The following is a 10784-nucleotide window of genomic DNA, read 5'->3' as shown; positions in this document are numbered from 1 at the left end:
TTGCATGGAAAAGTTAATACTTCACCTTAATTAAGGAGTATCCTTGGAAGATCAGGGAAGGAAAAAGAATCTGTCAGTCTAATTCAATGACTTCTCAGCCTCTTTTATGCATATTATATGCTTTTTCCTATGGTAAATTTGTCACTTTCCTTCCAAAAGTTAACAGCCTTTACTAAATACTATTTAAAATAAATTACGTAAGCCTTTTCAGTTTAGAGCTTTTATCTCTTATGTTGTATACAAAGTAGGGACACAAAAAGTTAACACCAGGTCTTCCCTGGTGGCACAGTGGTTGAGAGTCCGCCTGCCGATGCAGGGGACACGGGTTCGTGCCCCGGTCTGGGAAGATCCCACATGCCGCGCAGTGGCTGGGCCTGTGAGCCATGGCCGCTGAGCCTGCGCGTCCGGAGCCTGTGCTCCGCAACGGGAGAGGCCACAACAGTGAGAGGCCCGCGTACCGCAAAAAAAAAAAAAAAAAAAGTTAACACCAGATGATATGTTTAATTCTCTTCCCCACCCCCCAGTCTGATGCTTTGATATCGTTCCTCAATTTAAAAAAAAAGGCTTTGAGTCTTGTGGTCTCTTGTGATACAGATGGAGAGTTCCAAAATACACTTCCTTGTTCAGATTGCATATTACCTGGCCACAACAATAAGGCAATATTAGGTATCTGAAGACTAGGTTTCTGTTTATCTCAACCAGGGGCCAAGAAGCCAAAAAAGGCTTCTGACCACCTAAAATAACAGATTTCAGTAAATCCATATACTTGACTCAGTAGAAAAGGACTAGTGTTCAAAGGCCCTGTTATTGAACAGTTGCCTCTTTCCCTATTTTTGTTTTAGGCAGACAGTAGGGAGCAGTGGTAGCTGATAGACTGGACGTCAAGAAACTTCAAAAACTTAAAAGTGAACACAGAATAAGTAAATCACAAGAGTTGAGTGTCTTAGTATAGGTGTCTGGAGCCCTTATCTCTAAAGGGATGTTGACCCTGAGTACATCACAGTATCGCAGTATAGTCATATAACAGAAATTTTCCCTCTTGTGGACCAATAAAACAACTGTGAAAACAGGATAATTCTGCATACGTTTTTTTTTTTCCCCTGTATAGGCTTTTAAGGTACAAAGTCTATACGTTGTGAAGCTGAACTGTGTCCAAGCCAAAATTCATGACAATTCTATCCTTGAATTTTCTTACCCATTTTTATATTACAATTTCAGGCAGCCTATTTAGGAAAGCATTTGTAAAAGGTATTTCCCACGTTCTATTTCAAGGCCATTATCCTTATCTTCATAGCAAGCAAACTGAAAGCTTTTCCATTATTTGTGTTACTTCCTAGATTTCTGGCATTTATATTTCTGGTTACATACAGAGGTTACTCTGATCTCTGCCCATTTCTCTGATCTCACTGTCTGTTTGGATCACTCATTTGTTTAATGCAGAGCATAGTTTTAGAGTCAGAGCATACACAAATCTGAATCAAAGTCCTTTGCAGATGATTTACCTTTCTTATTCTCTGATTATCTGCAAGATGAGAATACTGTATATACATTATAGGACTGACATGAAAATTAAGCTATAAATACCTAATAAATATTGTCTTTCCTTTTTGCTTTCTTACAGATTTTCACTTGAGATTGAATTTCAGCATCAGAAACTCAGAGAAATAAGTTATCGAATAACATACTCAAGTATAAAAATAGTAATCTATTTGTAATAATAAGCAGAGGGAAAAAAGCAAACTGTGGCAGACTGTTTTATTTAAGGAGAAGCCAAGTCTTACTTAGCTTCATGGCCCAAGTTTCAGTGACATTAAACGGTAGACATTATACAATTGTATTTATAGATGTTGTTTATGATAATGTTTCCTTTGTCACTCAGGGAGCCGAGTTTGTCTTCTGGAAAGCCTTGACTGGTCAGCAGTTGAGTCCCCTGCTGTGTAACACCACCTCACCTTTCCAGGTGTCTTCTGCTAAAAACCCTGACTCCCTGTTGTGTTCAGTGTAAGCACTTTCTTAATGTATCAAGTGGTTCTCAAATGTCATTTGGGTCACAGTCATTGCTTGATAGTTACTTGGAGTAGAGATACTGTGACCTCAACCAAGGCCCACTGATTCATAATCTATAGTGATGAGGCCCAAGAAACCGTACTTACAAGGTGTCCAGTGTTTCTCAGGAGCAGCCAGGTTGGAGACACAGTTGCTCAAGCTTCTAGTTTCAGTTACTCCTTTTTCCTCTCTCTTCATCTCCAATCCATTAGCAGCTTTACTGCCTTCACCCTGGTGGAAGGTATGTTGGATTACCACTGTCTCTCTCCAAGACCACTATTAAACTGACTTGCCTTCCCATCAGCTCTTGTTCTCATTTAAGCTATTTTCCACCAGCTGCAGAACCAATGTTTTTAAAATGTAAATCACAAAGGTAAGACAATTAGACTCTCTTTAAGAAGGACTGGCAATGAATTGAACAAACTATATTAAAATTCATTAATTCATAATGATACTAGAATAACCCCCCTCAAAACCACCTTTGGAGGATACTGTTAAACCAGTTCCTTATTTTATATACTAACTAGTGAGTGAAGGGAGAATCAAGCATTTATCCTGCCCTTTTAATAGAAACAACCTCAGGGTAACCAAATTACTGATGAATGGAAGTATATAGAAATATTTCAGCTAATAAATGAGAGTATCACCATTTTGCAACCCCAGCGAGATAGATCATCAATGGCAGTTAAGATCATAAGGTAACTGGAGGCTTGGAAGTACCTAACAACATATAAAGTATTCCCCCCCCCCCCCGCAAAATTACACCTTAATCTGACTGGCCCTCTAAATCAGTTTATAAGAAATACAGAATACAAGGAAACATGTCAAATTGCAATCAGTGAAGTGAAGAATGTGGGAGACAGGACAAATAATCTGGTTTCTTCAGTAAATAAATTGCAAGGCAACAACAAACAAGAAGGGAGGGTTAGGAAACACGACGGAATCAGAGATATATATCAACCAATTGCACTGTATGGGCCTTACTTGGATCTTAATAAGATCAAAGTGGAAATAAAACACAAAGTAAGGGAAGACATTTGGAATTAATAGTTTCTTGGTGAGATAATTTTCTGAAGTCCTTATGTTTTAAAGATATATATGGGAATATGAAATTTTTAATCTGGGATTTGCTTCCAAATAGTCTAGTACGGGAAGAGTTGGTGGGGATACAGATGAAACAGTTGTTGAAATTGGGTGATGGGGGTTCTTTATTCTATTCTGCTTACCTTTGTATGTCTCTATAGGTCCCCGTTAATAAAAAGTTAAATATAAATTACATTAATAAAACTTCAATCAATTGCTGTTGAATTTAAAGTAAAATCCAAAGCCCATACCTTCACCTATGAAGCCACTGCATACATACCTCTCCATCCTGTTTTATAAGCCTTTATTTCCACCAAGTTCTCACCTGCTTGCACAATTTCCTCTGAAGGGAATATTCTTCCTTCTCCTCACTCGCTTTTGGCTACCTCAGAGCCTCTCTTTCTGGCTTAATCATCATCTTGCAGGAGGTCTTTCCCGACTGCCCTAAAGGTGGACTTTCCCTGTTGTCAGTGTACTTTATTTAGCATAATTTGCAATTATATATGTTCATTTCTCTTTCAGTCTGTTTCCTACTAGAATATAAGGAACTATGTCTGTCTTGTACACTCCTATATTTCTAATGTCCATCATAGGTGTGATATGGTCAGTACTTAAGTGCTTGTTCAGTGAATTCTTGTGTTGTCTGTCTTAAATATATATGTCAACTCAAATTGTGTTTGATGTGAAACTAAGATGACTGAATTAATGCTTTGGTAGATGTAATTTCTGGAATAAGCTCAAGTATTTCCTTGAAATCAGATACATCTTTATGACCATTGAGACTGTGAAAGCAACCGAGGGCTGAAATGAACTTTAAAATTAGGCACAAATAGATTGTCCAGAAATACAGACTCTATTTGTACGACTTGCAGATTACACTGTAATGAATTTAATTTCCGTTTAGCCAGGTTCTTCTATGCATTGGATTCTCACTGGAAGAGTTTAGCTCATACCTCTCAGTGCAGAGACTCTTGGGTCAGGAGTATCTTGAGGGTCTTTGTACCATGGCACCTGACACGCAGAGGCACTTAAATCTCTGGTAGTGCTTCACGTACTTTGAAGATCACAGCAACTCATTTTCCACAGTCCAAATAATCGTAGCTTATTTTATCTTCAGAAGTCATTTGTCATTTAACAGTTTACAATTTTAGGTAAGTCCTCAGGTTCTTCTTAAGCTCTTCTGGTAGCCAGCCTCCAAGGTGCCCACACCCGCCCCCCCCCCCCCCCCCGCCCACATCCATTCTTGCCCTCCAGGTTTCCATACCCTGTATATTCATTCACACCCTTATTGAATAGGGCTGACCTGTGTAACCAATAGGCTATTGTGGAAATAAAGGAAGGTGATCTTGAAGGTTAAAAGCCACTGCGGCTTCTGGCCAGTTAAACCTCTAAAGTTTCTTGTCATGGTCTCTCTTGCTTTCTTCAACAGAATGACTTCTGATTACTCACTTCAGTTTTAAAACGACATTTTAGATCATACCCTTCACCAGCTTGCCATCCTTGCAACCTAGAATCACCTGTACATTGAATAAACATGCTTTATACTCCTATCATTCTAAGCCGTGGATAAAAATGCTAGAAGACGTTGGGTCTGGTACTGATTGTAACAGTCCTGAAAGATTATCGAGTATGTTTAGAGACTGACAATGAACCTATGATGATTTTAAGGTTACAATACTCTAAAATGTGAATACCCACTTCATACAGAAATGTGGGTGACAGATTAATTTGATCTTCCTTTCCTCCATCTATTAGATCAGATCCATCACCATCACTGGAGAACACTAGATGCAGATATCTCTTGATATCTAGAAACCAACTTTTAAAGCATGTATTTCAGTGTCAAGTTTTACACTGGTTTTTAAAACACAAATTCTACAAATTCTGAAAAATTCCCTAATACTTTTTTTTCAAGGGGAGTGGGTGCCCTTAATTGAATTAGACAACCAAGATATGTCAAGAAATCTTTATTTTTCATACAAGGTGCCACTGTGGTAACCATCACACTGCTGTTTTCAGATATACAGAACTGAACGAAAGCATTTTAGCATGCCGCCTTACTGTACATAGAAAACTGGTGAACATCTTCAGACACTATAAGACTAGGAAATAAAATGGGTTAACACCATTTGTTGATAAGCTTATGAGTCACTCAGCAGTGTTCTTATAGGCTGTCTTTACCTGAAAGCAGAATTACAATCACTCTGGCAGCGTCTGGGCGATTCTAAAATGCAGGTCTAGTGAAGGGTACAGCAAGCAAGCAAGAGACAGGTGCTGTGTCCCAATCTGAAGGGAGACTGATTTGGAGCCTGGCTTGGCACATTTTAAGAGTTGATAACAGCCGTCTTAACCGCTTAAGATTTGAGTGTCCCTTACCACGTACGTTGGCAATCGGCATAACTGAGAATTTCTGAAATACAAGCTGAGGGTTAAAAAGCAGAACTGTCCTTCATATCACAGAATTGCTACTTAACTTTTGCCCAGCTCTCACCAGTTGTCCTGCAAGACCCCCCACCCACATCTGATGGATTTTAATGAAAGCCTCTAACAACTGTAACAGACCTTTCTTAACCCAGCTCTAGATACTAAGTATCGGAAACAAGTGCCTGTGAAGTGGATGTGTCCACGGAAAAGGGCAGTGTTTCTACTGGAGGTAAGTGTCCAGCTTCCTCTTGATGTTGTCAAAGGAATCTGCTCCCATGTAATCAGCCTGGCCCTGTTCCCACCGCTCCTTCCGTTCTTCTGAGGATACAAAAGGCTGTGCCGTAGCCGGGATCTCCCCAAGGGACAGCTGTGATACGGCTGATGAGACATTTTCCTAGAAAGGGGAGAATAATCAGAGACTCCTTTAGAGCTGAAAGACCATTTTAAAGAATGCAGTAAACTGAAGAAGGTGAGAAGAACCAGGATGAATTATCATGCAAGGTAGCAAAAACTGAAAAGTATTACATGAAACAAAACAAGACACAGAAATACAAGGATCATGATATTTTTCCTAACAAAATGAAGACTTCTTGACTCGGTGAAAACATAGGGAGAACAAATTAATTGGGTAGGGTTAATGTTTAAGTTCTGCATACCTTTCTACAGAAGCCACAAGAGAAAGCCAGTGTATAGACCAAGTCTGAAAGCTGCAACAGTTCATTAGAAAGTGTAAGATGGATGGACAAGGGAACACAGTCTCACGATAAGTTCTTGATCTGTGTGGGCTCAGAAAGGTTGAGAACTTAAACGAAATGATACCTCAGAAGCTACACTTCAGAAAGAACCTAAGCAGAGAGCCGCACCACATACACAGCTGTCACATTATAAAAGCGAGAGCTAAACGGTCTGAGCCATACACCAAATTTATCTTCCTGTTCAAGCTTATTACCAAGAAGTATCTATTCCTGCAGCTTCTGTTAATTTGCTTAGTTTTGATTAAGTCTTCATTTCCCATCTTCACCTTCCCTTGATTCATAACCCTCAGTCCTTGGGTTGTGGAAGGAACAAGGTAAATGTACAGGAAATGGAGCAAACCTACTCTGCATTAAATTCGATTCTCGTTACATACAGGTACGCAATTAAATTCAGTAGTATCATAAAAGAACATCAAAGTTATCCTTCAGAAAGCTCTCAGGTGCGATAGTACTGGAAATCGTAGAGAAAAAGGAAGGCAAATGAATACACACAGGTATTGTTTTTAACAGAGAAAATGGTAGAACAAAATGTTTGAGTAGCTGTTTTTGTTGCTATATAGATGTGTAGGTATAAGTATATATGTATTTAAATATCCTGGAATTCCAAGGTATTTGGGTAGATTCCACGGGATCATATTACAGCCGAGGCAACGTTAAGTCCTTCCCTTGGATTAGTCCTGCCTCTGCCTTCCACATGCCACCGGAATGATACCAGGAGCCTCTCGCAGAGTCCTCTGCTCACAGTGCTTTCATAAGGACAGCCGTCTCTCAGACCTGGATGTGAGTCCCAGTTCTGCTACTGACTAGTCTGCTACATAACTAAGGGAAGGGATGTTAACTCCTTTAAGCCTCAGTTAATTTTAATATATAAAAAGGGGATATTAACAAAAATAATACTTACTTGACAGAGTGCTTATAAGGGTTAAATAAGAATAGATATTTTAAGCACTTACTATGTACCTGGCAATGTTCCAAGTACTGTATAAGTATTATTTCCTGGTCCATATAAAGCAATTAGTGTAAGAATGTAAGTGTTAGTTATTTTTCCCTTTCTCCGTTTTATATTTTGGCACAAGTGCTCATAAGTGAAATGGCTAAAATCTATACCGTAGCAAAAAGAAGGATCTCTTATAACCTTATCGTCTCTTATAATTATACCAAGGTAATTAACTGATCTATTAAGACTTGATTATAATTTACCCATTCAGTTTTATTCTTTTTTTTTTTCTTTTGCGGTACGCGGGCCTCTCACTGTTGCGGCCTCTCCCGTTGCGGAGCACAGGCTCCGGACACGCAGGCTCAGCGGCCATGGCTCACGGGCCCAGCCGCTCCGCGGCATGTGGGATCTTCCCGGACCGGGGCACTAACCCGTGTCCCTTGCATCAGCAGGCGGACTCTCAACCACTGCGCCACCAGGGAAGCCCAGTTTTATTCTTTATATCTTAATATGCAACATAAAAGTTTAATTTCTCATCCTCTTCCAATTCTTCCAAAAGAACAAACCTCAGAGGAAGACCTTTAAAGTCAGAACTGTTACTGTAAATGTTAATGTCATCTTCCTCTTACAGAGAGATTTATTTTTCAAGATCCAATATAACCAGAGGAGTAAAACATGGCAAATCAAAATAATCCTAGAAAAGTATTTGCTGTATGTTCATGTTATTGTAATTTTCACTTGGAATATATTCTTCTACACGATGGCAAAAATAAAATAGGTAGATTTAAATACTTGCAGTTTCTAAAACATGAAATGGGGCGTTCTTTGTTTTTGTAAACCACTATTTTTGGGGAATAATCTTACAATCTTAGGACAATGGGCTAAGAATTTTATAGTTATAACATACGGATATATAGATAGATAGATAGATATAGATATTATATATAGATCTATCTATCCATCCATCTAAACCTCTAAAAACCTTTCCTTTGCTCCCAGGTCTACTGAAATTTGCCACAAAATCTACTTCTGCTCTAATCTTTGCTGGTAATATTTCTCCACTCTAAGATGGACATCGTTTTCTTTCCACAAAGTCTTACTTTATCTCTTTGTTCAAAATACCACTAAATATTCCATCTCTACCATTCTACCAAATTTTAAAAAATACAGCATCAAATTACCTGAAGGAAAAAAACAGAACCTACCACGTGTACGTATGAGCGGGTGTCTTTGACAAGGCCAAACTGCTGAAGCAGAGGTAAAACGCTGGTCGTGAAGATGTCCCACCACAGGTTGAGAAACTCTGGATGAGTCACAGTGGGATCATGGGGCTCACTTCTGACACTTTTTGTTTGAGGATCGTAAGTATAATTCCACGGTTTGATTCGTCCTAGGAAATGCACAACTTTGGCATTTGCACCAAATCTGCCAAGTGAGCACAAGTTGAAGCGGTTAGTGGATTCTGAGCACTGACAGTTCACCTTCCATCCTGCAGCAGTGGCTGGAAAAAAGGTGGAGCTCACTGGAACAATTTTAGACTTCTAAAATTATTCAATTATATGTTAAGTATACAGAAAATCCCAAAGTCGCAGTGGATCAGTGCAACAACCCAACGCTGATTTACCGTGGATAGCAGAGGTACAGCCACTTGTTAAACCATTTGATAGTACCTAGTAAAACTGAAAATGCTCATACTGTACAACCCAGAAGGAAGCTCAGCTCCTAGGCACATACCCTACAGAAACTCTTACACGTGTGCAGCAGGAAACATAATCAAAATGTTCACAGCAGTAGCACTGTCTGAAATAGTCGTAAACTGGAAACAACTGAAGTGACTACACTTTAGATTACTGTTCAGCAAGTGTTCGTGCCTTTTCCCAGTCTCCACAGGGGGAGTACACTTTCCTGCCTGACTGATATTTGCATGTCTGCATGACTTGCTTTCACCAGTGAAATGTGGGCAGAGTGACAGGGTGCCTTAAAATAGCATTGCTTGTTTCTGCTCAGCCTCCCTGAGAAGCTACAACTTCTGCCAGCGGAAGAATGTACCCTGGGTAGCCTGCTGGTTCCAGAAGAATGAGACAGTCACAACAGATGTGGATCAAACCTGTGGCCTGGCTCCAAACTCAGCTGAGATGATCAGAGCTGTCCCAGACCACTCAATAACATATGAGCAAGAAATACATGCTGACTGTTGAATGTCACTGAAATTCGATGGTTATCCATTCTGTTTTTGTTTTAAGGACAACTTCTGGTATATTCATATCATAGAATACAATATAGCAGTGAAAATGAATGAACTGGAGCTACCCAGATCACATAGCAAAAGGATGACTTTTCAAAATATGCTGAAAAAAAGAAATTATACAAATTCAAATAGAAACACATACCTATGAATCCACTTACGTAAGGACAAAACAAAACAAAAAAGTACTGTTTAAAGAGTAGAAAACTGTAATCAATGTAAATCTCATGATATTGGTTATATTGGGAGGAAAGGGGAAGCTGTGATGAGGAAGACGGAAAGGGGCTTCAGAGATACTGGTTATGTTCCAATCCTTAACTTGGGTGGTGAAGGTGTTTTAAAAACTAAACATTTTTGTATATCCTCTTGTGTATACATTATATTTCACTAAATACACAACACACTTTTTATTTTATCTCATAATATAAAAAGAGTAAGACTTAAGAGTGGTCCTGTTCTGGCTGGGAGGAAATCTATACATGTGAAACGAAATAATGATAAAGGTGAATACAAGTGCCCAAAGGAGGATGGGAACAGTGAGTGCCCTAAGAATTCAGAAGCAAGGAGGTCACTGAAAGCTCAGGTCAGTGGGGCAGGAGGTGCTGAGATAGTGGATGTGACTTAAGATTTGTCCAACAGATAGGAGCTGGGTAGCTGGTGCTAATACAGGGAATTGTAGGCAGGGGGACGCAGGTATCAGGTGAGCAGGTGTGTACCAGACCAAGTGTCCTCCCATTAGAGCCGAAGAGGAAGCTTTGATAGGGAAAGGTAAAATGGGACAGATCCCTGGGTGTTGGGCTCAAGTGTCAGATTTTAAGTGGAGTTATCCTATAGGCAGCCGAAATATTTGAGCATGACGTACAGTTCAAAACAATGCAAACTCTATTCATGTAACTCTCAGCTTCTAAAGGTTTTTTTTGTTTTGTTTTTAATGTCACAGACCTGTTATATAGCTATCATTATCTGACAGTTTACTATGTTTGGGGCCCAAATTCTTTGAGGACACATTTGGGAATAATCGTCCTGCCAGGTAAATTTTACTAATGTGTTAAATGGAGACTCCTAGAGGCTAGTGAGTTGCCCAGAGCCATAAGGCTACTTAGTGGCAGAGATGGGATTCGGCACAGTTTTGCCCCTCTCTTAAACCTAAGCTCTTACCATCCTACCATGCTGCTACTCCAAAACCATGCAAGAAGAAGAGAGCTTACTGTAAATTTCCTCCTAAGGATAACTAACTATCCTCCAGTGCATTTCTTTTGAAGATGAAGTGGACACCTGATATCCCCAAGCTTAC

The 10784-nt window shown here is 39.5% G+C and overlaps 1 protein-coding gene across 3 annotated transcripts in view; it reads right to left on the bottom strand.

The window, feature by feature from the left end:
- Positions 1-5083: 5083 nt before the first annotated feature.
- GYG1 (glycogenin 1) overlaps positions 5084-10784 on the bottom strand; it is a 38203-nt gene continuing 32502 nt past the window's right edge. For 2 of the 3 annotated variants that reach the window (XM_060010083.1, XM_060010085.1), the window contains exons 6-8: positions 8451-8670; positions 6210-6260; positions 5084-5947 (exon numbers count right to left, since the gene is read on the bottom strand). In XM_060010083.1, the coding sequence (XP_059866066.1) occupies positions 5774-5947; positions 6210-6260; positions 8451-8670 (445 nt within the window). In that variant the 3' untranslated portion in view covers positions 5084-5773. The remainder of the gene's footprint in view (positions 5948-6209; positions 6261-8450; positions 8671-10784) is intronic. The other variant, XM_060010084.1, reaches the window with a different exon arrangement.

This window comes from Delphinus delphis, chromosome 4 (genome assembly GCF_949987515.2).
Source record: "Delphinus delphis chromosome 4, mDelDel1.2, whole genome shotgun sequence".
Classification (NCBI taxonomy): domain Eukaryota; kingdom Metazoa; phylum Chordata; class Mammalia; order Artiodactyla; family Delphinidae; genus Delphinus; species Delphinus delphis.
The sequence above is the reverse complement of the archived record's forward strand: the minus strand, read 5'-3'. Positions and strand labels throughout refer to the sequence as shown.